The following is a 23,779-nucleotide window of genomic DNA, read 5'->3' as shown; positions in this document are numbered from 1 at the left end:
TGTCTGGACAAAAGAGGGGAAAGGGGAAACTACCAATCTGTTTTTCATATGAGGAAATGGAGGCAGGGCAGCCAGGTCAAAATACTTCAGACACCCACTAATGACGGTGGCTCCGTGTGGACCCTGAACACCCGAGTTTTTCAGAGGCATTTAGCACCCACCTTCCTCACTGTTGTAAATGTGCATAAGCTTGAAATTCAGATGCAGAAGGGAGTCAGGCCCTGTGGACCAAGGCCATGCCAACAAATACAAGTTGCTGCTAAAGCAACTCCCTTTCTGCAGTAACGTTGCTCACAAAATCTGGGAGAATCCCGACATCCCAGCCCAGTCTGGGGATTCTCCACTTCCCCAGCTGAACTTAAGGATTCTTCTTATTTTCTCTGAAGCGGAAAAGAGACGCTACTCAATAGCAGCAGCTGCTTTAGGTTTACAGTCACCACCCACCCATGGAACTGGGAATGGGGACTCACACCCACCTACTCTGCGCAGCAGAGCAGGCTGCATGGAGAAGATGGAGTACTTTTATCTTTGTGATTGTGTTTTGCCTTCTGATGCCCTGCATGTTTATTCCTTTATCATGTATTAATTATTGGCATTCTCTAGGCTTCCTTCTGTCTTAATCTGATTTAAAACAGACATTTGCATTTGAAAAGTAGCTAGCATGTATAGCAAATCCTTTCCCTTGGTTTCCTATTAATGCGCCTAGCTTTGATGTATTATATTAATGCTGTTTGCCAGGGGTGATATTAGCACACCACCTATGGAGACACACTTCCCTGGTGAACCCACTGCTTTCACCCACAGGCAATGCATCTACCTCCCCTGCTAGACCTGGATGCTGACTACAGCAGCATGGTCACACAGCAACCCTTCTCCTGGGTGCCTTCGTGCTGTTTGCGCTCTGCATCCCTGCCATGGCATGGGGAGCTGCGTTCACACCCCTGGCTGCTGGCTTAGGGCTGTGAGTGGGGAAAGGTGATCTTACAGGTTAAGGATTAGACATCTGTTGCAATGGAGGAAGTGAGAACTAAACACACTCAAAGGCACCAAACAGGCAACTGAGAGCTGTGTGGAGACCAAAGCCAGTGAATGCTGATGAATCTGTGGTCAAAAGAGGGCCAGGCCAGCAGCAGGATTTGCCTAATGGTCTTCATGAGGGTGCAAGCAAAGAGGCCACAGTATGTGTGAACCTCTGTCACAAGAACCTCAAAATTATCTAACCTTTCTGTTGCAAAATCTCAGTCAGCCTGGGAACAGAGCAAACCAGTCCTCTGGTGAGCTCAGTACCAATACTTCCTTCTTCTTCTTCTTCTTTTTTTTTTTTTTTTGTTTTTGATTGCAGTCTATTTCTTGCATAATTTAGGTCTTTCATGAAGTTGCCTTGAGCCTGATTGATTTGTTTAAATGGTGCAAAGGGCCTGGGGGATCACTGATGTAACCCAGTTATGTTGATTTAACTGAAGTGATTAGCGGTGGACACAGGACTGGACGACCAAAGGTGCAGTCAGATTTGCTGTTCTGATGGTAACTGAGTTGACTTAAGCTACAAACCTCAGTCCACCTCAGCTGCTTGTTGCTGCTGTTCCTCTTTTCGTCTGCCGAGATCTGGCAATTTAACTGCATTGAAGAGTCTCTTCCTCGCCTTGCTCTGGCACAATATTCCAGGTTAGCTGAAACTCTTCTAATGGGAGGTTTTACTAACCTGAATCATGTTGTCAGAACTGGGTGAGGGAGCAATATTTCTGTGCAGCAGAGCTGGGGGAGGTGGTGGTGGGGGGTGGTAGCCTTTGGCAAGAAGTAGCACTGAGCACCATGAGTTGGAAACCAGGCCCTCCCAGAGCAGCATGTCTGATCACTGCTTTAGTTGGTTAGGAACACCTCAAAGTGAACTTATTTCTTCTTAAATGCCTGCACTGAGTTCTGCACCAGCTTGAGTTGTTTTTAAAAGCATTTAAGTTAAACTATTACAACTTCTGCCTGTGGACAAGACTTAAAGCAGTTTCCAGAGCTCATTTAAAAAATGGACTGGAAAAGTTATTTCAAGTTAACAGCCTACATTACAGTAGTAGTTATTTGAACAGGTGGGGACTGGGGGAAGTAGGGACATTAGCCAAATTGTGACTCACACACTAATCAGATTGCCACCCATGTTTGCACCAAAAGAAAAAAAAAGTGGTGCATGAAAATAATGCACATCGCCAGCTACAGAAGTGACTCAGCAACAACCCAAACTTTTGTTGAGGTTTATGGGGATGATTGTCTATGCTGCCATTTGTTATAGTCACAGGCTCTCTCTGGAAGCCACCAGAAAGGCTTGCTCTATTCAGATGTCTGCCAGCTCTGAAGGTACCATGACTTGTTTGTATCCTTTGTCCCTCATCACATTTCTGAAAAGATTTTCCTGTAAGTGATACTTCTCCATACAAGCAGGGATGAGTTTTGAGTCTTGTGCTCTTTACATTTGGCCTTAAACAAAGTCTTTTCTGCTATAGTGGTTGGATTCCTATTGGAGGCTCTTCCTGTAGGCTAGTTGGCAAAGCAGCAAGCCTTAGTTCTGAGTACTCCACACGACCCAGGCACAGACCCCAGGACACCCACAACCTCAGCCTCCTCTGGGCTGCCACAGCTTGAGCTCCCAGCTACAGCCCTTTTGCTTGTCCAGAAGGAAGTGTTTGGCTGTCAGGAAGAATGAAGTTCAGCGAGCTGTTCCTTGATGCTTCTGAAACACAGGTGAAGGGCTGCACAGAGCCATCCTATCACCCCACTATGCCAGGGGGACAAGGCTCCATGTACTCTGCACCGCCTGTGCATCACTAGAGATTTTTGCCTCCTCATGGAGCGCAACTTCTTAGGTTTCCCTGGGGTAAAAGAACTGGAGATGTAACCTGACTAAAAAAAAAAAAGGAAAAAATAAATAAAAATTACATTGTTGAAACTCTCCTGATTTCAGTGGAATTCCTCATGTTCTACACCAGCACCAGTGAGCGGAAAATCAGATCTAAAATGCTGAGGATGCTGGCAGATGCTTGCCTGTTTGTGTGTGCAGTGGAGAAAAGTGCTTGTTTGGTGCTGATTGCAGACTACGGAATAAGAGCAATTTCTCATCCCACCTCCACAGAAGCTATTTAAATAGTTCTACACCCACTTTGAAAGATGCTCAGTTAAAAAAGGGAGTAAATCTGGAAGTTATTACTCCTCGAAGGAAGAAGAACCAATAAATAGGCTTTGCTAAGACTGCCTGGGTTCTCGGGAATAACACCCGCGTAAGAGCTATAGCTCCCTCCATCAGCCTAACTTTTCCGTGGAACAGTTTTGATTACACAACCTGCAAAGAAAGTGCATGTGGCTGGAAAGAGCCCTGCATGCCACTTCTGGGGAGACTTCAGAGCCGACTCTTTGTCCCAGTGAAGTCACTGGCCAAAGCCTGGCTGTAGAAATGCAGATGCCTTGCAGAGTAAACAAACCTATCACAGAAACATGTGCTCCTCAGACAGTGCAGGAAGGGAGAGAATGACCAGCAAAAAATAAGGACCATGAAAGCCAAAATATCTAGCAGAGCACTGTTTTAAAAAGCCATTATGAAATACTGGGGACAGAGTTGTGCCACATGCAGTCAGTAAGTGCCTCCCTTTCCCCTCCTTTGGGATTCCCTACCATAAATTCCTCTCAGAGTAAGCTGCGTTAGCCAGCTCTTTCCCCAGACTGCTGGTGGAGATTTTAACCCACAGAAAAGTACCTGAATCAGTTGCTCAGGATGAGGAAGATGTATATTCAATTTTTCTCTCTCTCTGTGGGACTTCTGCATCCTGCAAGAGCACGCTAGCAGTTAAGGGGTGCTACCTGCTGTGTGGTCACTCTTTCTGGCTGCTTGTGCCCCAGGTAATGCTCTGTCTCTGATAACTCCCTGGCACAGAGATGCTGTGCAAACCAGCACAGGTCCTTTCCAAGAGCAGGCTACTTACTGACCAAGTCTCCTGGCTCTCCTGTTTTCCAGGCCTACTGGGGGAAATATTAAACCCACTCAGCGGTTGGAAGCTGTCCCTGGTGCCAGTAAGTTAGGTCTCATCTAACGAGGTGCTCCGGGAGGTGAGACCAGGCCACCATCTCTGTGAACTGGACCCAGGTGCACACCAGGTACTTGGCTCCCAAGCCATAAGCAACTCTGATCGGGTTGAGAGCAGACATTTAGGCAGCCAGGGAGCTTACTGATCCCACTAAATTAGATGCTTGTGGATTTTACGTGTTTTCAAATTAGGCTGCACCCAATCAGAAACTTTGAGCATATGAATTTATGCACTAAAAATAGCTGGATGGTGCATAAGCCCTCCAATGAATCTAACACAATGCTCCTGTCACTGTCAGGACTTGGCCAGGTGCTTGTATTTATACCCTCTTAGCACAGTCATCCTGCTCCATAACAAAACATGTTGAGGCCCTGACCCTACAGTGAGTTTCAGGCAAAGCCTTATTTGCTTCTGGCTTTGCCCCAGTAGAGCTCTACTGTGAGATTAAGATCTTAATATTTATAAGCCTCTGGTTTTACTATCTGTTTAACATCACAGTAAATCAGATGCCTAAACTGCTATCTCTGTATTCCACCTGAAACCCTCACCTTTTTAGTAAAGGCAGTTATGTTTTTCCTAAAATTAAACTAATTATAAAAGCAAAGTCAATTTCTTACATTTAAATAGCCTCTGTAACAACCAATTATTTCTGAGGACATGAGAAACAGCTGTTGCAATGCTGAAGCTCAGTTATATCTCAGCTATTTAAAGGGATAAAAGAGTTGATATTTTTTATTCCTATGTGATATTACCAAGATATGATAAACAACCATGGTGTTAGTATTAATTTGTGGAGCAAAGACCCTCTAATTTGCTGCAAGCTAAGGAATAGTTTTTATGGTCTTCTCTCATTCCATAAATTCACATTTGAAGGTATGTTTTATCTTTTCCTCTTTTTCTCCACCTTTCTTTTTTTTCTCTCTTTGAGCTAGGCAAAAGCTATTTTAAGACAGAGTCAGTTTTTAAGTCTGCCTTAAGTCTTTTCAGATTGGGGAGTGGACTTCAAAAAATGCTTGCTAAAGTTCAACCCTGCACTATCAACTACAGCATAAAAGGTGACCACTGGCTTTGCCTCTTGGGGACTCTCTCAGCTACCACTAGAAGGTAGGTAAATATCACAAAGGAGTCAATTCCTCTTCTATGGATCTCGAGTGAGGACTTCTGCTAAAAGCTTCACTCTTTAAGCTGTGTATAATCACCTAAATCAGAGTGGGATCTGTGGGGTACTCAGCATCTGTGAAAACTGAACTGGTTTCATTTAGGCTTCTAAATATAGAGCCAACTTGCAACTTCAGGCCACTAGCTTTGAAAGTTTTTGCTTAATTCTTTTGAAATCCTTGTTGCACTTAACCATGGAAAAGTGCATTTGGGGCACAAAGAATGGCAGTTCTAGCTAATTAAGCAACAAGGTAACACTGATTAACGGCACACGTGTTAATTACTGAGCCTTTCCAAGCATTTTAGTCACTCTGCATTTTTATGCTGCTTTTCTTCCTAGGATCATGACATGCTTGACAATGGCACTGAATTAACTCTCACGCTGTCCTATTAGATAGGAAGCCCCATTTAGCTGGAAATCTGAGGTCCACAGATAATCTAATAAACTGATTACCCCAGGTAGGAATCCTCAAAGGTTGGCTGAGCTAGAGACAGGGCTCAGCACTTCTTAAAGCAGGGAAAAGAGAGTTCTAAGAACCATGCCTTTAATGTATCAGATTGGTGAGAGCTGGGTACTCAAGCAAATCTAAAAGTCCCATGGAGAGTTAGATTTCCTAAGAGATTTAGGTACTATGTACCTCTGAAGGGGACAGTCAGGCACCTAAAAATAACACCCTTAATTGCTAGCATGCGGAGCAGGGAGCAGCTTGTGCTGGCCAGCTGAAAGCCCTGGGGAGAGAGGTTTCTCTTGAATCCTTTTCTAATCTGAGACTTGGGAGGCTTTTTCTACTGAAGGTTCAGTACGATCCTGCCTAAACTAGGCCCTAGGCAATCTCTCAGAACTGTGGTGGGTGTAAGCAGGAGTTCTCTGGTTTTGTAGCCAGGGTGCTTACCCAGAAGTGGCTTCTCCAATGACACTTTAGTAAAAAAGTGATGCATTCACTGAACTGTGAACTGAAATGCAGGAATTTTCCCTATTAGAGACTGCTTGAATGATGAGGTTGCTTGAATCAGGCCACGATTTTCTATTTAACACAATGACCTGAAACAAAAAAGTTTCAGCAGGGAAGTGCCATTCCATCCACCCCAGGAGGGTGCTGTCCTGGAAGGCACGAGGGTGAATCCAGGTCTCCTACTTGGCCAAATGCTTTAACCACAGAGTTATGAGATTAAAAAAAAGGGGTGTGAGGGGGGAGGAGAGTTAGGGCCAGGTGAGTGTGTGGCAGCATTTTCTCTTATGTTTTACCTGAATTCAATCCAAGAAGTACATCCAGAGGTCCAGGACTGAATCCTGTAGGCAAAGTAGGTAGAGGAACGTGTAATTCCCAGCGAGTGTCAAGGGTATTACTCAACAGCATCAAAACTAAGGCACATCCAAGTGTGTCAGGCAGTAAGGAACTTTTCACATAAAAAGGTGGAAGGTGTTATGGACTTCATGCTTTTCCAGTTAGGTGGCAGCTAAGCAGGGAACTCTGAGGAACTAAATTTTGGAGGCACCTAAAGTTAAAGTGGGTAACCGAGAAAGATCCAAGAAGAGAAGTACACACTAATCCACCTCTTAAAGAATCTAGCCCCAAGTGACTTGCCCCGGGTTGGACAGGTACTAAAGTGGCAAAGCCAGAAATAGAAAACTGATTCTCTGTCCTGGACTTTGAGGGCTTGGACAGATTCCCAGATAACTGCCAGCCATATGAAGATACAAATTATTTGAAAGAGTGCAGAAGGTGATAGAGCAGGGTCAAAAGCCACCTGCAAGCTTGCAGACCTTTAGCAGGCAACTGTGGCCAGAGCCAACCTGGGGGTTCTGTCTTTCATGCATCTGCCTGGTGGATACCTGCAATACTAAGATCTCTTTTACCACAGATTGTTTCTTTTCCCCAGGCAGAATTTCTAGTATGCTGGTTGTGCTCCACCATACACCTGCTTGATAGCAGATGCAGGTAGATTTATTACCTTAGAGAAAGGTAGGCTTCCATTTCTAGAGCGCTCTCCCTCCAGCTACTGCCTGGGCTGCAGATAACTCTCAAGTGGCAGCCGAATGCAGGCTACATGATTCTTGTTGGCTTCAGTATTGCCCACAGGGTCTGAGCAACAGTGATGAAACGGGCTGGAGATAGGCTAATTTCATTCTGTTATTTAGGAAAATTATGAACAGCAGGTAATAACTAGTTTATAAAGGCATTCTTCAAAGACAGAAGTAATCACCAAAGCTTTATAGCCCCTTTCCCCCTAGCTGGGGGGTGGGGGGAATTCTCTCTTGCCCAGTACAATATGATCCAGATCCATTTGGAACAACCGTACTGTAAACCAAGGATCCTATGGATAAAGCATGGTAGCAACCTGTACAGGTTTATTTCCCTGAGTTTTAAAGTGATGTCATAACTGCCTTTGTCTGGATCCAAAGCTTTTTTAAAGCGTGATTATTTATTGCTGCTGTGAAGCTGGTACCGGCTTCAATACCTCAAGTGCAGTGCAGCCCTCCTTGAAGCCCAACTGCTTTCACTTCCTCTCTACAGTTCTCTGTTGTGGTGAGAAGAGTTTTTGTGCCATGGGCACCCGATCCTCAAAACCTGCCTGCTGTAGATACTGTCCTTGGCACAGACAGCAGAATTCACAGGCTTCCTTTTCTGTTTTAAACTGGTCCCGAGAGGCTTAATTTGCAGATAGTAATGGGATTCCATCTTTCTGCTTTTGACAGAAGGTGCCTCTGTGAGCAGCCTTGTTTCACCTTTCAAGAAGCTGACTTCTTTTTCTTGAATAACATCCCAATTTTGGTATGTGGGCTGTGACAAATGTTTCAGGGAAAGATTACAGGGTTAATTAACACATTAATATTTAACCTTGCTTCCCTGCTATCAGGTCTTCAGCCAAAATATCTGCCCCTGGACCCAAATCCATGCTGGCCATAAATATCACTTTCCTCCAGGAACCTGACTCTTATTATTATTCCAACTCTTCTCTTCTGCCTCAATCCCTGACCTCCTTCCTCCAACAGTCCTCCCTACAATCAAATTATTGTAGAAGGGAATGGTCTTCTCTTGGCTCCAGCTACAAGATCAAACCTCATTTACTGCCAGTGATGCATCCTTCAAAGGTAGACTCTCACCTATTTTGTGGAGAAGGCACACTGTCTTTATGCATATTATCTTTAAATTTCTCCTTCTCATCTCCACAGGAGTGGAGGAGGTAGGACCGGAGAAGATACAACAGGAGCCCTGGGTCACTTGTGGGATGGGCATGGAAGAGCACAGGGATGGTCTAGGTCAAGCTTTGTTCAAGAAAGGGGAGGTTTTGACCCTTGGTTTAATATACCTCTGTTCTGGCACTAGAATGAGGGGTGGGATTGCAGCCTGGGGAAGGCCTCTCCATTACAGCTTTAATACTGGGTGTCAGTAGCGGTGACAGCATGTTGGTGCAGGTCTTGGCATGGGATAGTTTCTCCACATTTAGGGTCTTGTGCAAGCAGCTTGAAGCCTGTGTCATTGAATTTTGCTGTTATTATTTGCTGAGCTAGCAAGATTGATACAAGTACACCCATCTGTGGTGCAATCACCCCCTGCTCTATCAGGGCTTATGCGCACACGGCACTGCAAGTCAATTGCACTCCTGCAACCTCCTCCCGCCCAGCTCTGCCCTCCCATGCGTCGTGCAAGCTAATGCACAGCCTGCGTGAAAGGACATGGCTTTCCCCAGTAAATCAGGCTTCTGGTTATGGAATTAAATGCCAAGAAGTGTGAACACAAACACGTAGCTGGAGGGATGGTTAGGTGCTTAGGCAGCACCGTATAGTTTAGTCCCTTGATCAACCTCTAAAGTGCCTGCCAGGAGCACCTGGTGCTTTGGGACTCAAGGCGGTCAGCCCAACGGAGGGGAAACGCTGGCCTTTGCCACTATTCCGGCCTCGCTGCCTGTGAGCCCAGCGGTGGGGGAGCCGCGGCCGGGTGGCTATGAGTCAGACCCCGCTGCCGCCGGGCGGCCGCTCCTGGGGAGGCTGCGGGGACGCCTGCTCTCAGGCGCCCACCGCGGAGTTACGTTTTTCCCCAGTCCCCCCGGTTTTTGAGCCGTTAGCTCAGTTCCCCCTCCCCAGCCCCGCCGTGCCCCGGCGCTGCGGGGCGGCGCTCGGCAGAGGGCACCAGCGGGGCCGCGCACCGCCGGCACGGAGCCGGGCCGAGAGCCGGCCCGGTCGGGGAAAGCCGGGCCCGGCAGGGGGGAGCTCGGCGCGGCCCCACCGCGCCCCTAAGGCGGGACCCCGGCCGCCACGGCCCGGCCCGACCCTGGGGCGCACGGCCTCCCCGCGGCCGGAGGCGCGGCCGGTCCGCTCCGGCGCAGCCCGAACCCAACCGAGCCCTCAGGGGCGGTGCCCCCCCCCCACCCCTGCCCGCCCGGCGGGTTATGAATGGGTGCAGCGGAAGCCCCGCCCCTCCGGACGTGACGCCCAGCCAATGGAGGCGCGGGGTTGCGTGGCTGGATGAGGTCAGCGCGGCGGTGCCGGGGAATGGGCGGTGCGCGGGGGGCCGGGTGACGCGGGGGTCGCAGCCCGCGGGCGGGCGGGCAGGGAAGGGCAGGGCAGGGCGGGCAGCGGCGCGGGCTCCTGCGACTGCCGCCCGCTGGGTGCCGGGGCCGCGGGGAGGAGGAGGAGGAGGAGGAAGGAGGGACGAGGAGGAGGAGGAGGAGGAGGAGGAGGAGGATCCTCGCGGCCGCCGCTCCGCCGCGGGGGCCATTCAGCGGGCGCGCAGAGGGGCGGGCGGCGGCGGGCGATGCAGGGCTTCGTGAGGCTACGGCGCGGCGGCCGCAGGCTGTGAGCGCCCGCCCGCACCGCCGCGCTCTGCTCTGCTCCGCTCCGCCCGGCGCCGGCGGCGGCGCCCCCGGCCGGCCGCGCGCGCCCGCGGGGAGCGTGGCGGAGCAGCGCGGCGCCAGCAGCGGCGGGAAGGCGGGAGCGCGGCTGCCCCGGCGCCCGCCCCGCGCGGGGGGCGGCCCCCGTGTGCATGCGGGGCGCCCCGCCGGGCCGCCGCCGGGCCGCCGCCGCCCGCCGGAGATGAGGGACCGCCGCGGAGAAAGTTAGCGCCGTCGCCCACATGCGCGGCCCCGGCCCGCGGCTCTGCGAAGGGAGCAGCGCGGCGGCGGGCGCAGCGAGTTTGAAGTGTTTGCCGGCGGGAAGATGGCGGACTGGCGCTGAGCGCGCTGCCCGGCGAGCTGGGGCCGTCCCCGCGTTCCTCCGCAGCCCCCCGGCCCCCCGCAGGACACATGCAGGCCAAAAAACGCTACTTCACGCTGCTCTCCGCCGGCACGTGTCTCGCCCTGCTCTTCTACCTCGGCGGCCTGCAGTGGAGGGCCGCCCGCAGCCCGCGCCGCGGCCAGCCGCCCGGTAGCCGGCATGGCCCCGGCGCCGAGCGGCCCTGGCCGCGCTTCCCCGACGCCCTGCGGCCCTTCGCCGAGCGGCCGGGCCCCGACGGCGGCGGCGGCGGCGGGCGCGTCTCGCCCCGGCAGCGGCGGGACGCCAGCGCCGGGCTGTACCGCGGGCGCCGCTGCCGCATGGAGTCCTGCTTCGACTTCGCCCTCTGCCAGAGGAACGGCTTCAAGGTGTACGTGTACCCGCAGCAGAAGGGCGAGAAGATCGCCGAAAGTTACCAGAACGTCCTGGCGGCCATCGAGGGCTCCCGCTTCTACACCTCGGACCCGGGCCAGGCGTGCCTCTTCGTCCTCAGCCTCGACACGCTAGACCGGGACCAGCTCTCCCCGCAGTACGTGCACAACCTCCGCTCCAAGGTGCAGAGCCTCCACTTGTGGAACAACGGCAGAAATCACTTGATTTTTAATTTATATTCCGGCACCTGGCCCGATTACACCGAGGACGTGGGGTTCGACATCGGCCAGGCCATGCTGGCCAAAGCCAGCATCAGTACTGAAAACTTCAGACCCAATTTTGATGTTTCTATTCCGCTCTTTTCTAAGGATCATCCTAGGACAGGAGGGGAGAAGGGATTTTTGAGGTTCAACACCATCCCTCCTCTCAGGAAGTACATGTTGGTATTCAAGGGGAAAAGGTACCTGACAGGGATAGGGTCAGACACCAGGAATGCCTTATATCACGTCCATAACGGGGAGGATGTTGTCCTCTTGACCACCTGCAAGCATGGCAAAGACTGGCAAAAGCACAAGGATTCGCGTTGTGATAGAGACAACACCGAATACGAAAAGTAAGTGAGCGGGGCCCCTCCGCTGCGCGGGCGCGCTCGGGGGACGCCAGCCTTTCCGGCTCGGGGTCTCCGCAGCTGTCAGGCACTGCTCTATCTAAAGGCTGGTAGGTGCTTTCAGGCCGAAGGAAAGTCACGATTTTTGTTTCTTTTTTGGGGAGTGTGTGTGTGTTTTCTTCTTTTTCCTCTCTGCTGTGAGATTGCTGTGGTGTGTTGCTGTGCATCGCGGAGCAGGGAGGGAGATGGGAAAAGGCAGCCCGGAGTCCTGGCGTTTTGGCTTAGGCTGCCCAGGGACCGAGGACCTGTGGAGCATCCATGCTCGCAGCCCTTCGGCTGCGCCGGCTCAGCCGGCGGCAGAGATGCTGCTGGAGGCTGCTCTGGCAGCCGGCACCACCGCTCGTCCCGTGCCTCTGCAGGGTAAATGCCCTCGTCCTTCCCAGCCCTGGAGTTCTCCACCTAAGCCAAAGTTTGAGGAGAGCTGAGGGCTTGTACCCGCCTGTGCAGTGGTTTAGTTCCTGAGGGTAACAGCTCACGTCTCCCCGAAAGCACTGCCCAGGGTCCGGGCGCAATCTGTGCGTCTCAGTGGCGGGGCAGTGAGGTGCCTCACAGCCTTTCTGCTCTTGGTTCAGATTTGATGCAACATCAGAAGAGGATGGAGAACATAACACAGTCGGCGCTTCTTTTTTCTGTCTCTGAGTTTAAAATTTTCATGTGTGAGAGAGAGAATGCTCCAGGGGCATGAACACACTTCGCAAGTCCTGTTAGCACCAGGTTTCTTTGTTTTTCCTGCCTTTTTCTTTTTGTCATGTCCCTATAGATAAGTTTAGCCAAATTTTAGGTTGCTGCAGTGTTATCCTTGTTATCCTCCCAATATGCTTTTCAGGTTTGTGTATGAAGCCTTTGGGAAAATCATATCCTGGGACTTACCTCCAGAACTGCGGTGCTGATTAGGCTGTTTGGAGCTGATTAGTTCATTTAAATGCTGACCACCGCTATGCTGCCGCCGAGTAGATATAGATGAAGTTTTTTGCATGAGAGTGTTTACCATGTTGCACAAGTTAGAAACTAAATTGAAACAAACTGGCTTTATACCGCTGAGTTAGTACACTGTGGAGCTGCACTGAGAGCTGCCAGAGGCTGAAGGGGTTTGCAACGCGTAGTGGAATAGCATGTGGGTGGAAAAATGCTCCTGGAGAAGAGCAGTGAAGAAAACCCTACAACAGCATTAATGCTGATCAGAATTTCCAATTTGCTGGAATTTTTCTCCACTAAAATTTGCCACAGAGGTTTGAGAGAGGTTGGTAAGGTAACACTAAAACATGAGGAAGACTGTATGTGTTCTTGAATGAACTTTATTCACCTTCCGATTATTTTAAAGCCACCTTAGGCAGGGAGAAGACAGCAGTGCAGATAGCTGATAAACTTTTAATACTGTTCACATTCAGAAAACTGATGATTGAGTGACAAAATGATGTTTATGTGGAAAAAATATACAATATCAATCCTAAGCGTGTAGCTAAAATGTTGTTGTTTGTGCTCTGGGAGTCCCTTTGACCTGGGATCCCCTTAACACGATGTTTAAAGGGACCTGCTTTGAGGAAGAAAATGACTTTGGCCTTTCAGGTTATATTTTTGTTTGGCACAAGTTTAAGTAGTTTGAGCTAGTTTAAAGACGTGAAAACTGTAGATCATTTGATATGTTCTACAAACTGTGTGTTGTAAGGTTGTTATAAAAGCAAACATACCAGCCAGTTGTTTGACATGAGTAAGGCCTTGTTCATTTTTTCCAGCTATGCCATTTGGCCTAATAAAAGATATACTTCTCAGTATAAACTCTGCCCCTCCTTAAAAAAAAAAAATTATTTGCAGCCCTTTTTGTAGTTAGGAGTGCACTTAACTGTGTATCAGAGGATATGGAAACGTTAACCCAACTAGTATGTAGTGTTATTCATATTAAAAATAAACTTGCCACTGAAATGCAACCGTATCTGGGGTGGTGTATGATGACTTTAATATTCCATCAAAATGTTGCTGTTTAAGACAGGAAATAAAAAAAAATAGGTGATTGCAGGAAAATGAGATTACATGAGGAGTCGAGGCAGGCTGAGTATAACTTGTGGTCAGGCTTGTGAGATGAACAAGCTCGCTCTGGTGAACACTGCAAATGGGAGAGATCTTTAACCTTGTGTCTTATGTGAAGCAGTGCACCTGCCAGAGCCTGCTGCTGCCCCTTAACGCCGGTGATTCAGTGCTGATTTACAGCAAAGTATGCCATCTACTGATACTCCAGTACTGCTTCCTGGAGTGTCCTGGATTTGGTGCTTCTCCCATTCAAACGCTGACCACGCCTGACACTCGGCTCAGTTTATGAAACCTGACAAGGTCACATCCTGAGGGTAGCGTCCCTCTGGTCTGCTAGTAGAAATTCCTGCATGTGGGTATGTAACCTATGCGTGACGGTTGTAAGAGAGAGGAGCCTCTATTCATTCAGCCTGAAACAGAATGCGATGGTGAACAAGGCTGTAGTACTTGGGAGAGACATGCCTCTAAATAAAGCTGGGGCCTGTGCTGACTTGAAAATCACTTAGTGGGTCTTGGAAACTGCAAGCAGAGCCACTTTGGCAGGGATTTTTCAGCTCGGATTTAACAATGTGTCCACGTGGCTTTAATCAAAAGGAAGAAAAATGCATTCTCCAAGATATATATATTTGCACAGCCATATAGAGTTGGCGAAGTTGTATATTGCACTCTGTCTTCTGTGCCAATTTTTTATTCTTTTGCTGTGACATTTAAACTGCTTTGCTTCATATGAAAGACAGGAGTGTGGATGCCCTGTCCACAGAGACCTGGCCCCAAGATATTGATCCTTGCCAGGGTGAAATGAGTGATTGGCTAACAGACCTTGCCAAGCCAGATAAACTAGGTGATCAGATTTAAAACATGATCGTTTCATATCAACAGAGTAGCGTTATGTCCTGTTAGATTTAGCATCGCCATATGATGTAAGTCATTTGTGGTGGAGTTTTGTCTACAGCAAAATATTCAGTGTCCAGTTGCAACAAGATCTGCTTTTCTGCAGGATACATTGTTTCCTTGCTAGGAAGCTGAAAAAAGTAAGAAAGATGTCATCTTCACCTGTGGAAAATGTGTAGGGTCCTTGGGGATGGGCTGGGGAAAGGAGGGAGCATATTTGGCTCAGTGTCCCTGAATTGTATTGAAAGATCCATCTGTATGTTACAGCTAATTAATTTGCATCCCAGTTATGCATCTCGGCAGATAAAGCTGATGCAGAGTAAAATGAATTGCATTATCATGATTAGACTAGTAGCAAACAAGATATAAAGGAAAACAAAGCAAGCCTCTAGTTTCTTTACTGTGCCCTTGTCTCTGTCAAAGTTGGCCTTTAAATCTATCACTAGGGCAGATGGATTTTTCTAAATTCCTGTACAGTAGAATTTAATTTCAAGCTTTCCATTTCACAAAGGGTTAAGTGAATAAACAGCACTGCTGAAGTTTGAAGACAAACTCTTAAATATTTAATGACAGTCTAAATATATACATATGTACAATGTGTTTTAAACAAAGGCAGAATTCATGTACAGGCTTAACTGGTTCCAAATAATTACCTTTTGGAAGGTAGTATAAATGACTGTGGAAAGCGAAAGAAATTGAGGAATGCAATGTTGTAATATAGCAAGATGTATAAAAGATATTTGCACCAAAGCTGACATCTTTCTAGGAAAGTGATAGTTGTCTGCAACGTATCTCCAATCTGTGAACAACTCTGCCCTTAGAAAATGGAGAGAGTAGCAGTGGTCATATCCAAAAATGTAAGGCCTCATCAAAAGCTTATTCAAGTTAATTGGAGGCTTTTTGTTGATATCTGTGCAGGATAGCTGAAACTAATGATGGAAAATGAATACATGGGGAAAAACAAATAATGGGGGGGGCTGAAGAGGGTAGGAAGGATGAGGGGCAAGTCAGCAAAAACAAAATAATTTTTTTGTTTTGAGGAATCTGGTCCTTTTTTTGGTACATATGTATGATGGAGGACACAGCTAGTGTAGCTTGGTGTCCTTTGTGGTCTTAATATGTTTTTCAGCTGGTCAGTGCTCAAACAGACTGTATGATCAAGACCAAACAGAGAAATCCAGGCAAAAGGCAGAAGACTTTGTGACATGGGGACTAGTGAGAGAGTGCTGAAGGCTCTTGGTTTAGGATGAATCTACCTAAAGAGCTGTATAACCATCTACTTGGGTGTTATCTTGGTACTTGCAGAGAGGTTAAAGACTAACAGGCCAGGTCTGAAGGCAGCATCAGTTTAACATGCTTATATGTATGAGAGATCTCTGTGGGTGACAGGGTGACATTCAGTGGGGTTGTGTATGTAGTTTTAATGGTGAATATGTGCAGCTGAGCACACAGCTGTGGATATTTTCATTAATTCCTGGTATATCATGGGTTTACCTGGTATGCACTCTACTGGTAGCACTTGTGTCAATCACAGCTGAGTCTCCTGCCTATAGAAATGCTGTCCTGAGCAAAGCTTACAGTGATGTGCAATAGCACAGAATAGAAAGAAAAGTAACTTCTAGTTTCATTTCTTCTTCAACAGGAATAAAATACAATTAAAAAAAAATCAGTAGAACCAGACACTAGGGCTGACTTTACCACTCACAAGAGAGGCATGAAAACATAAAGTAAGGCTTAGGCATGTCTGTTCAACGTGTAATGATAATCTAAACATTGTGTATGCCTGTATGTGCATGTTTTGAACAAAGGCAAAATTCTTGTATTTTCAGCGTATTGAATTTCAGTGTATTGTATTAAAATGTAACTGCCACCCTTAAGCACCTACTGACTTATTTTCAGAATTATTGAAAAGCTTTTACAGTTCAGCTCTTATTTAGAAGGGGGCTGAGGAAGCATCCAAGTTGATAGCAGCTGTTGTCAGACACAGATCTGTTCCTGAATTCAGTGAGCTGAGCTGAGACTGGAGTCAGCCTATGGATTTTATATATCATTGGGCCTCTTCTGTAGTTTGGATGAAACTCAGGAACTACTGAGAGAGCCTGGGCATTTTCCCAGAGTATCTTGGCTCCTGCAAAGACCTATCCCCATCAGACTACTTTTTATTTTAATATCAATTTTCAAACAATTGGAAATTTGCCTGTTTTACAACGCATTTATTGCAAAATGCAGTAAATGGGTAAATAACAAAGCACCCCTGCTCTAACACGCATCTGAGAAATTTGCTCTAACACGTTCCTCTTTCTGCATGTCTTGCAAAGTGTCCTCACATGCCTGTCAGTGCAGATTTAATGCAAGTGGCTTCCTAGAGAGGATGGGGGCTCAGGGCCCCCCCCCGCCATGTGGGAGCAAAATAGGGGTTTCTAGGTGCTTTGTATCCCCCCAGGCCGGTTCTCTGGCAGGAGCTGGGAGTAGAGGTGACAGGAGCAGCTGTGGCCTTGCCTGAGCTCTCGGCAGCAGCAAAGCCCTTGGCCTCGCTGTTGGAGCCAGATCCTTGTCACTGGTTGCAGAACGGCTCTTCGCCTCTGTCCCTTTCTTCCTCATCCTCTTTCATCTTGCTGCCTTCAATATTTCCACTTCTTTTCTTACCTCAGTGTTACCTCTAATCCTCACTTCTTTACTCAACAGCGATTGCTCTGTTGCTTTGAAGCTAAGCAGAACAAGAAGCAGTAGTTGCCATCTAAATAAAGAGGACACGTGGAAAACATAAGTTCTCGTGGAGGATGGTGCACGTGTGCCTGTGACCTGGTGCACTTGTAGTCCAGGATGACGCCAGCATCACAGCAGCAATAACAACTCCCGGCTCTCGTCGTGCATGAAATTCCTTGAGCTTCGTGACCGTGTCTGCATAGAAAGGGGGCTCTGCGAGTGCAGTGCGTGCTTCCCCGCACAGAAGTTCACAGAAGTAGGAGAGCTCCTCGGAAAGCGGCAGCACGTGTGGCCGGTTGCGTAGGGTCATGCCCAGGCAGATAACACACCCTGCCTGCCGGCCTTAAACCAAGCTCCCTCCTAACCTCAAGTAATTAAGTTTTCTTGTGGGGCAAGTTATTAATATAATTAATCGCTGCAGGCTTTTCTGCATCTCTCTGTGAAGCATCTAATGCTAGACTCTGTGGTGACAAAGCATTACATTAGATGGCCAGCTGGTCTGGTCCGGCGTAGGCTTTTTCTGTACGCAGCAATGTAGGTGAAAACTACTCCCAAAGCCAGAGGGACACTGCTCCTGTTTTCCATGCCCAGGAAAATTGTTCTAGGTTAATTTATTGATACATAGTTGTCACTGAAAAAATGGTTGGCAATAGAACAGAACTCAAATAAAAACAAATGGTTTGAGCCACTGTTTTCATTTTAAGCAGAACTACAACCAAAACTGGTGGTTTGAGGTGTTTGTTGAGCACAAACCAGAACTGGACCAAAGGTAACATTTCCACTTATGTCTTCGGGTGATATTAAACCCGATGCGGTGCGGTGGCGAGGTACTGCAGCCAGCGGAGAGCCCCGCTGCTGCCCTGCCTTCTCCTTCCTGTCTGCCCCGCGCTGGCTCTGCGCGGGTAAACCCCAACCTTTGCAGATCTCGCCAGGGATTTCTCACACCAGCCTGAGGTGAACTCCATTAAACTGCTCCTAGTGGGAGAAGAAAGGCCTAATTTTGACCTCCTCTGGGGGTTATATACTGTCATTGCCCGTGGTGCACTGTAGTTGCCTTTGGATCTCCATTGAATCAGTTTATTCCCGGAGTTGTCGCCGTTCCTGTGCATGTGTGCAGATGTGGTGGGAGAGGAGAGTCCTGCATAGGCCTTTAGCCTCCTCAGTTCCTGCCAGGAGATGGTGGCTGGAAACTGCTCTTCAGCTGGGGTTTCTTCTGCTGAACTTGCCCGCGATGTGTCCTCCGAAGTTCAGCTTCCAGCCTGAATTGGTTTGAATGAGAAGAGTTTCAGCCAAAGAATAACACTAACTGCAGCTGAACAGAGAAGAGTACTGATTTGACTTTGGCTAGGAATAATCCTTTTACCCCATATACAACCCGCAACCGTCCACTGGAAAGTAAAATTCCAGACGTCTGCAACAGAGAGAAGTAAATGAAACTAGTAGGCACAAAATACTTATTTACTCAACAGATGTGAGTCAGGAGAACTGGTTGTAATCTGGTGATTTCTGGAGTATTATCCATGATTGTTTTCCCTTTCTCTCTGCAAGGTCTCTGAGAAAATCCACAGAGTTTTGTGGTCTTTGGTAAATGGCCTATTTTACTGACTAGAAAAAAAGTAATCAGTAGGTACGTAAATAACTATTTTGATTAAAAATGAAGTTAAATAATGTGCTCTGTACTGTTGGAGGCACTGATTTCCCTTCTCAAGGACTTGGCTATATCTAGGTGATGATGCAAGATACAGACTCCTGTCCCATGTCATACGGAGATGAGTTCAGCGTACAAGAATGTACCCGTGTGACTTCAGGTTACATCTAAGGTTCTGCAGCTTTCCGTGTTACTGAGTATTTTGGGACATTTTGTTTTTAAAGCACAGTCTTCTCATAGTTTACACTGAACTGCAGATTTTATTTGTTCCTTGTCTCTTCCTGTTCGTCCAGCTATGCTGAGCTTTTATTTATGATTTTTTGTTGCTTTTTTTTAATCAGAGTTTCCTGAGGAAATGGGACGTGCATTGTCGCCGTCTGCCAGTCTTGTCCTTAATTTAGGAGCCAAGCTCGGCAAATAGGAGGGAGCATTGATGCTGTGTAATGCGGAGGGAAGGGAAGGTGTAATTCATGTCCACATCTCTGCTGGCCGCCTGGCTACTGAGCCAGTGTCCTGGGCAAGCAGCTGCGTTCGCAGGAGTCTGCAGCAGCTGCAGCACATGCTGCCGCTGGCCCTGACAGGTAGGAGGTTGCAGACAGGGGCCAGAGGATGTTGGCTGTCATTATTTCTTCTGCTCTTTTCTGCAAATTACTATTTTTTTAACAGGTGACACCCCTGCATTAGAAGAAATGGAAGTGTGTGCTCACGGTCTTCTAAAGCGCTTTGGGTAGCAGTTGCTGTCCTGTATGGTAATGCAGACTTTGCGTGACCCGGGAGATGGTTTCGAAGCAGACAGATGAGGGATCAGCACAGTGCAGAGTCACAAAAGGAACTAGTTTTAAGGAATGAATTGAAAATGGGAACAAAAGAGATGAGATTTGTTTCACACGAGAAAAGGGAAGTAACGCTTTAAAAAATAAAGACTCTAACTCAGCAATATTTTGTGCCTAACTGCTTTTCTGGGAAAGAACCAGTGTGAGTGTTTTCAGTTAGATGAGTTTTCAAATGTGATGGAGCTTTTTAAAAATACTGTAGTTTTGTTGAATAAGAAAACATAATTTTAAGTTAGTACAAGGCGTGAGGTTTCCACAAGAACATGAGAAAGAAGATGCCATTTTCTTCAAATATATTGCCTTTTCCCTATTGATCTCTCCCACTGCATCTTGCTTTGATTTACCTTCAGCTTTTTGGGCAGTGTAATGCTGCCTCTTTGGAAAGGGCACAGATGGGAGCTAAGCAGGCAGGTGCCCAAAAGGCAGTACAGTTGTGGTTTTTATGTTGGGTAAATCAGGCTCCCGTTTCATTTTTCAGAAGAACAGACTTTCCAGCGCTCCTGTAGTCCCCTTGATAGGTACGGTGCTGGTAGGGCTGTCTTGGGGGCTCCCAGCCTTCCCCTGCCATGGTGCGAGCAGGTCGTGAGGGGCTGCAGTCAGAAGACCAGGCTTGCTGCTGACTTCTCCTTCACCGGGCATATCGTTACATTTCCATGTGCCTCGGTTTTAAAATGGGGAACGATACTTTGCTTTTCATAAGCATTTTGGGGGGTTACTTTAGTACTTTAGAGTATTGTAGGGAAAGCGCTTCATAAAAAACCAAAATATTATTCATTAATGTTTTTTGTGACCCCTTCTTGGGAAGCAGCGGTGAGTGTAGGTCTGACTTTGGCTTTCCAATAAGAGGTGATAGTCATTAGAAGCAGCATAAAGTAGCTGTTTTCAAGAGTGGTGGTGGTGGTGGGGGGACACACCAGAGCTTTTCTGGGTGCTTCATTTGTCAGTTGATGTAGGTCAGGGTACTTGGCCATTTTTTAGCATCTTTGCCTTTTAATTCTCCCTGCTTCACTCAGACTTTACCAAATGTCACCACTTTTCCAGCTCTTGTAGCATTGCCATTTCTGACGGGTATTCCGAGGGATCTTGCAGAGCAGTTGGTAAATACAGTAAAGCTGTCCTTACTTACGTTGACTTTTTCCCCCCCCGATGGTTTCTAATCCAGAAATACATGAAAGCGAAATAATTCTTGGGTTCCTAAGTGAATTTCCTGTTTGTTCACTTTTTTCTCTAATATACTCTTTGTGTTTCTGAATGAAACAGAATTAGGGCTAATTTAGTTGATTGGCTGCAAAACAAAAGTATTCAGTGCTAAGAATGGGAAATGAGAAGGCCTCTCTGAAATGTTACTTCTTTGCATAATTGTAATAGATTATAATTATACAGTTGGTTTTTTTGCAGTAGATTTGCTATAAACATGGTTGTGTGAAATGTCTCGTTGCTCACTTTGTCAGTTTGAGTCTTAAGTTGGTCCTATTGATGTCTGCACCAGCCACTCTAATAACATTTTCTCTTCCAGCAGCATGGTGTGTTACAGAAAATGCCGTCTTCGGTTCCTCTCTAAACTCCTCCCACGAAATTACCGCAGGTCAATGAGACTGTGTCAGAATGTTGACACAAATCAATAAGATCAATCATTCTTCTGCTCCAAAGCAAAACTGAGAGCGCAACGCTGAAGGACTAAGTGTAGCAGTATTGGCAATGATTCCTAAATGGCAAATGTGTACCACAGTGTTTTCAAAGTATATGTGGAGGGCCCTGTCCCCTTAATACTAAGGTATCTGAGGCTATGAAAAGAGCGTGGTATCAATGGTTTCCCTACAAATGCAATACACTTTATGATCCGCACAGCTGGCAGTCAGAGCATGAGCTTCTCAACAGTGGTGCAGGTAAGGGGCGAATGGAGAAGAGCTGAGTGGAGGGTGCTTGCAAGGAAGAGTGTAGCCTCAGCGATGGCCCAGAGGAGGAGGAGGAGGATGTGAGCCAAGGCATGAAACCAGGTCAAGCAGGTGAAGGGAGCTTTGAGTGAGGAGTAGCAAATGATTGAAGCCTGTTAGAGTAGGAGTGAGATGATGGTTAAGGCGAAGAGGCTGAGAGTGAGTGCTTCAGACTTGCTGCAGTAAAAGACCCACAGCCAGTTGGAGGATTTTGGCAGGTGATGGGGGGAAGTGTTGATGTTGTCCCATTTGCTTTGATCTGCAGTCTGCAAGGTTGCTGGACGTCTCCTCTGTCAGGGAAATAAATCTTTGCTGCAGGTTCCTGCATTCAAGCATTGGAAATCAGTTTGTGTGCTTCCTCTGTTGGGTGTAACTGGGGGGGTTAGTTTGGTCTGTTCTTACCGTATTGGATTAAGCCAGCAGAGCTCAAAGTTGCCTGTTGCTGACTGCAAGGGAGTGAGCAGAGCACAGAGATGCCCAGCAGCAGGCTTGGCATACCGGGGACCAAGTGACACTGCCTGTACGTTGTATGGTGAGTTTGGGTGCATTTCATTCATGCAGCCACACACTAAATTTAGTTATAGATCTGGATTTTCTTCTTTCCTCTAGAAGATCTTGGGTTCTTCTGATAATGTTTATTTTCTATTTTTTTTTTTGTCCTGCAAATAATTGCAGTTATTTTATCACAATACCATATTTACTGGTGCAGTCAGGTAGTTCAGTGTCTAACTGCCAGAAAGCCCATCAAGATTGTACTTGCTGTTGTCCTCAAGAAAAAAATCAGAGGCTGCTTCTAAAAATCAGAACCTTTATCTGAAGTGAAGGATAAATCTTGATTTATAGTGTCTGAATTTACACCTGTGAAGGCCTGTATGGGTATCTTTGCTCATAGACGCAATCACCTACTTCAGGAAGATAAACATGTAAATGTTTTATCTCCTGGATTTGCCACCAACAATTGTGCTGGATGCTTGCAATTTTTTTTAATTAAATATAATTTATCTAATCCTAGTGGGAAATATAATTAAGGGATTTATTTTGTGTACTGTGCTTTCAGAATTACTTTATAAAGAAGAGTAACATTTCCCCCCTTAAGGGCTGTTTAAAAACGAACAAACAAAATCAAAAAAAACCAAACTACACTTCAGTAAAAGTAATAAATCTCAGACAGGAAGAATAATAAAAGCATCTGATCTGTTGGAGCTGCAATAAAGCTGAAAATTAATAATCAGTAAGTTGGTGCTGCAAGAGAGTGCGTGCATTATGAATTTGAGGAAATGTCTATAGATTATTAAATATCAGAATATTTTAGCATAAGCACCACAAAACACTGGTCGGAAAGTAAAATCGTGCAAACTGCAGTCTGAGGATCCAGTGCCCCAAAGGATGTGGGAACTCTGAATATGGTTGAAAACTGAGAAGGTACTTTGCAAGATCAGGCTCTGAAAATGCATGCTAAACTTCTTTAGTTTCTGATCAGAGGGATTTAAACATTTCACTAAGGCATGACTGTAGTCTTAGGGAGAGATTTATCTTACTGTAAAACCTTCATACAAAAAGGTAGATATGACTGTTTAAAAAAATTTAAAACAAATAATATCCCTTCCCAGTCTCTCACGCTTTTTTCCCCCCTAAAACTGAAAGGTAAGGCTACTACTTGAATTGTAATGGAATAATATATCAAGTGAGTGATCACATCAGGCATGGACACTTACCAAATCACAGTGAGATAACTGTGAATAACTCTCTAGTTTCAACAATTTGCATGGCCATTAACAATTGATGGGTTTCCCTTAGAACTGCATTATCTATGGCAGCAGGATCTATTCCTGTGTACTTCTCCTGCATATTAAGTGCCAGCAAAATTCTCAAAGTAAGGGCAATAAAACTCTGACAGCAGCAAGGTGAATGATATAGGTATGAATTTTAAGGTGACATTTTTGAAGATGGGGAACTATTTCAGGCAGTCATGCTTTTTTTTTTTTCCTTCATTTCTGTATGTGACACCCTTCCCCAGCGCCCCCCTGCCCCAGTTTATTTCTTTAGAAACAGTTCTCCAGGTCTTAATTCAAGATTGTCTTACCTTCCCCTGTACTACCTGGGATGCTTTCAGACTTGAAGGTTGCCTTTGGCATATGGGACAGTTTAAACAAGATTTTAAAATATTTTTTTATTTTAGTTTTGGACTGGACACGTGTCTCAAATAGCTTCTATGCATATTCAGTTAAAGGCACCATCACTGCTAAACTTGGCAGCCCTAGATGGCTAG

The 23,779-nt window shown here is 46.8% G+C and overlaps 1 protein-coding gene across 2 annotated transcripts in view; it reads left to right on the top strand.

The window, feature by feature from the left end:
- The first annotated feature begins 9,710 nt into the window (after positions 1-9,710).
- The window catches only part of EXT1 (exostosin glycosyltransferase 1), a 191,487-nt gene continuing 177,418 nt past the window's right edge, over positions 9,711-23,779 (top strand). The window contains exon 1 of one of the 2 annotated variants that reach the window (XM_064507825.1): positions 9,711-11,419. In XM_064507825.1, the coding sequence (XP_064363895.1) occupies positions 10,467-11,419 (953 nt within the window). In that variant the 5' untranslated portion in view covers positions 9,711-10,466. The remainder of the gene's footprint in view (positions 11,420-23,779) is intronic. The other variant, XM_026110092.2, reaches the window with a different exon arrangement.

The sequence above is a fragment of the Dromaius novaehollandiae genome, chromosome 2, assembly GCF_036370855.1.
Source record: "Dromaius novaehollandiae isolate bDroNov1 chromosome 2, bDroNov1.hap1, whole genome shotgun sequence".
NCBI lineage: Eukaryota > Metazoa > Chordata > Aves > Casuariiformes > Dromaiidae > Dromaius > Dromaius novaehollandiae.
The sequence above is the reverse complement of the archived record's forward strand: the minus strand, read 5'-3'. Positions and strand labels throughout refer to the sequence as shown.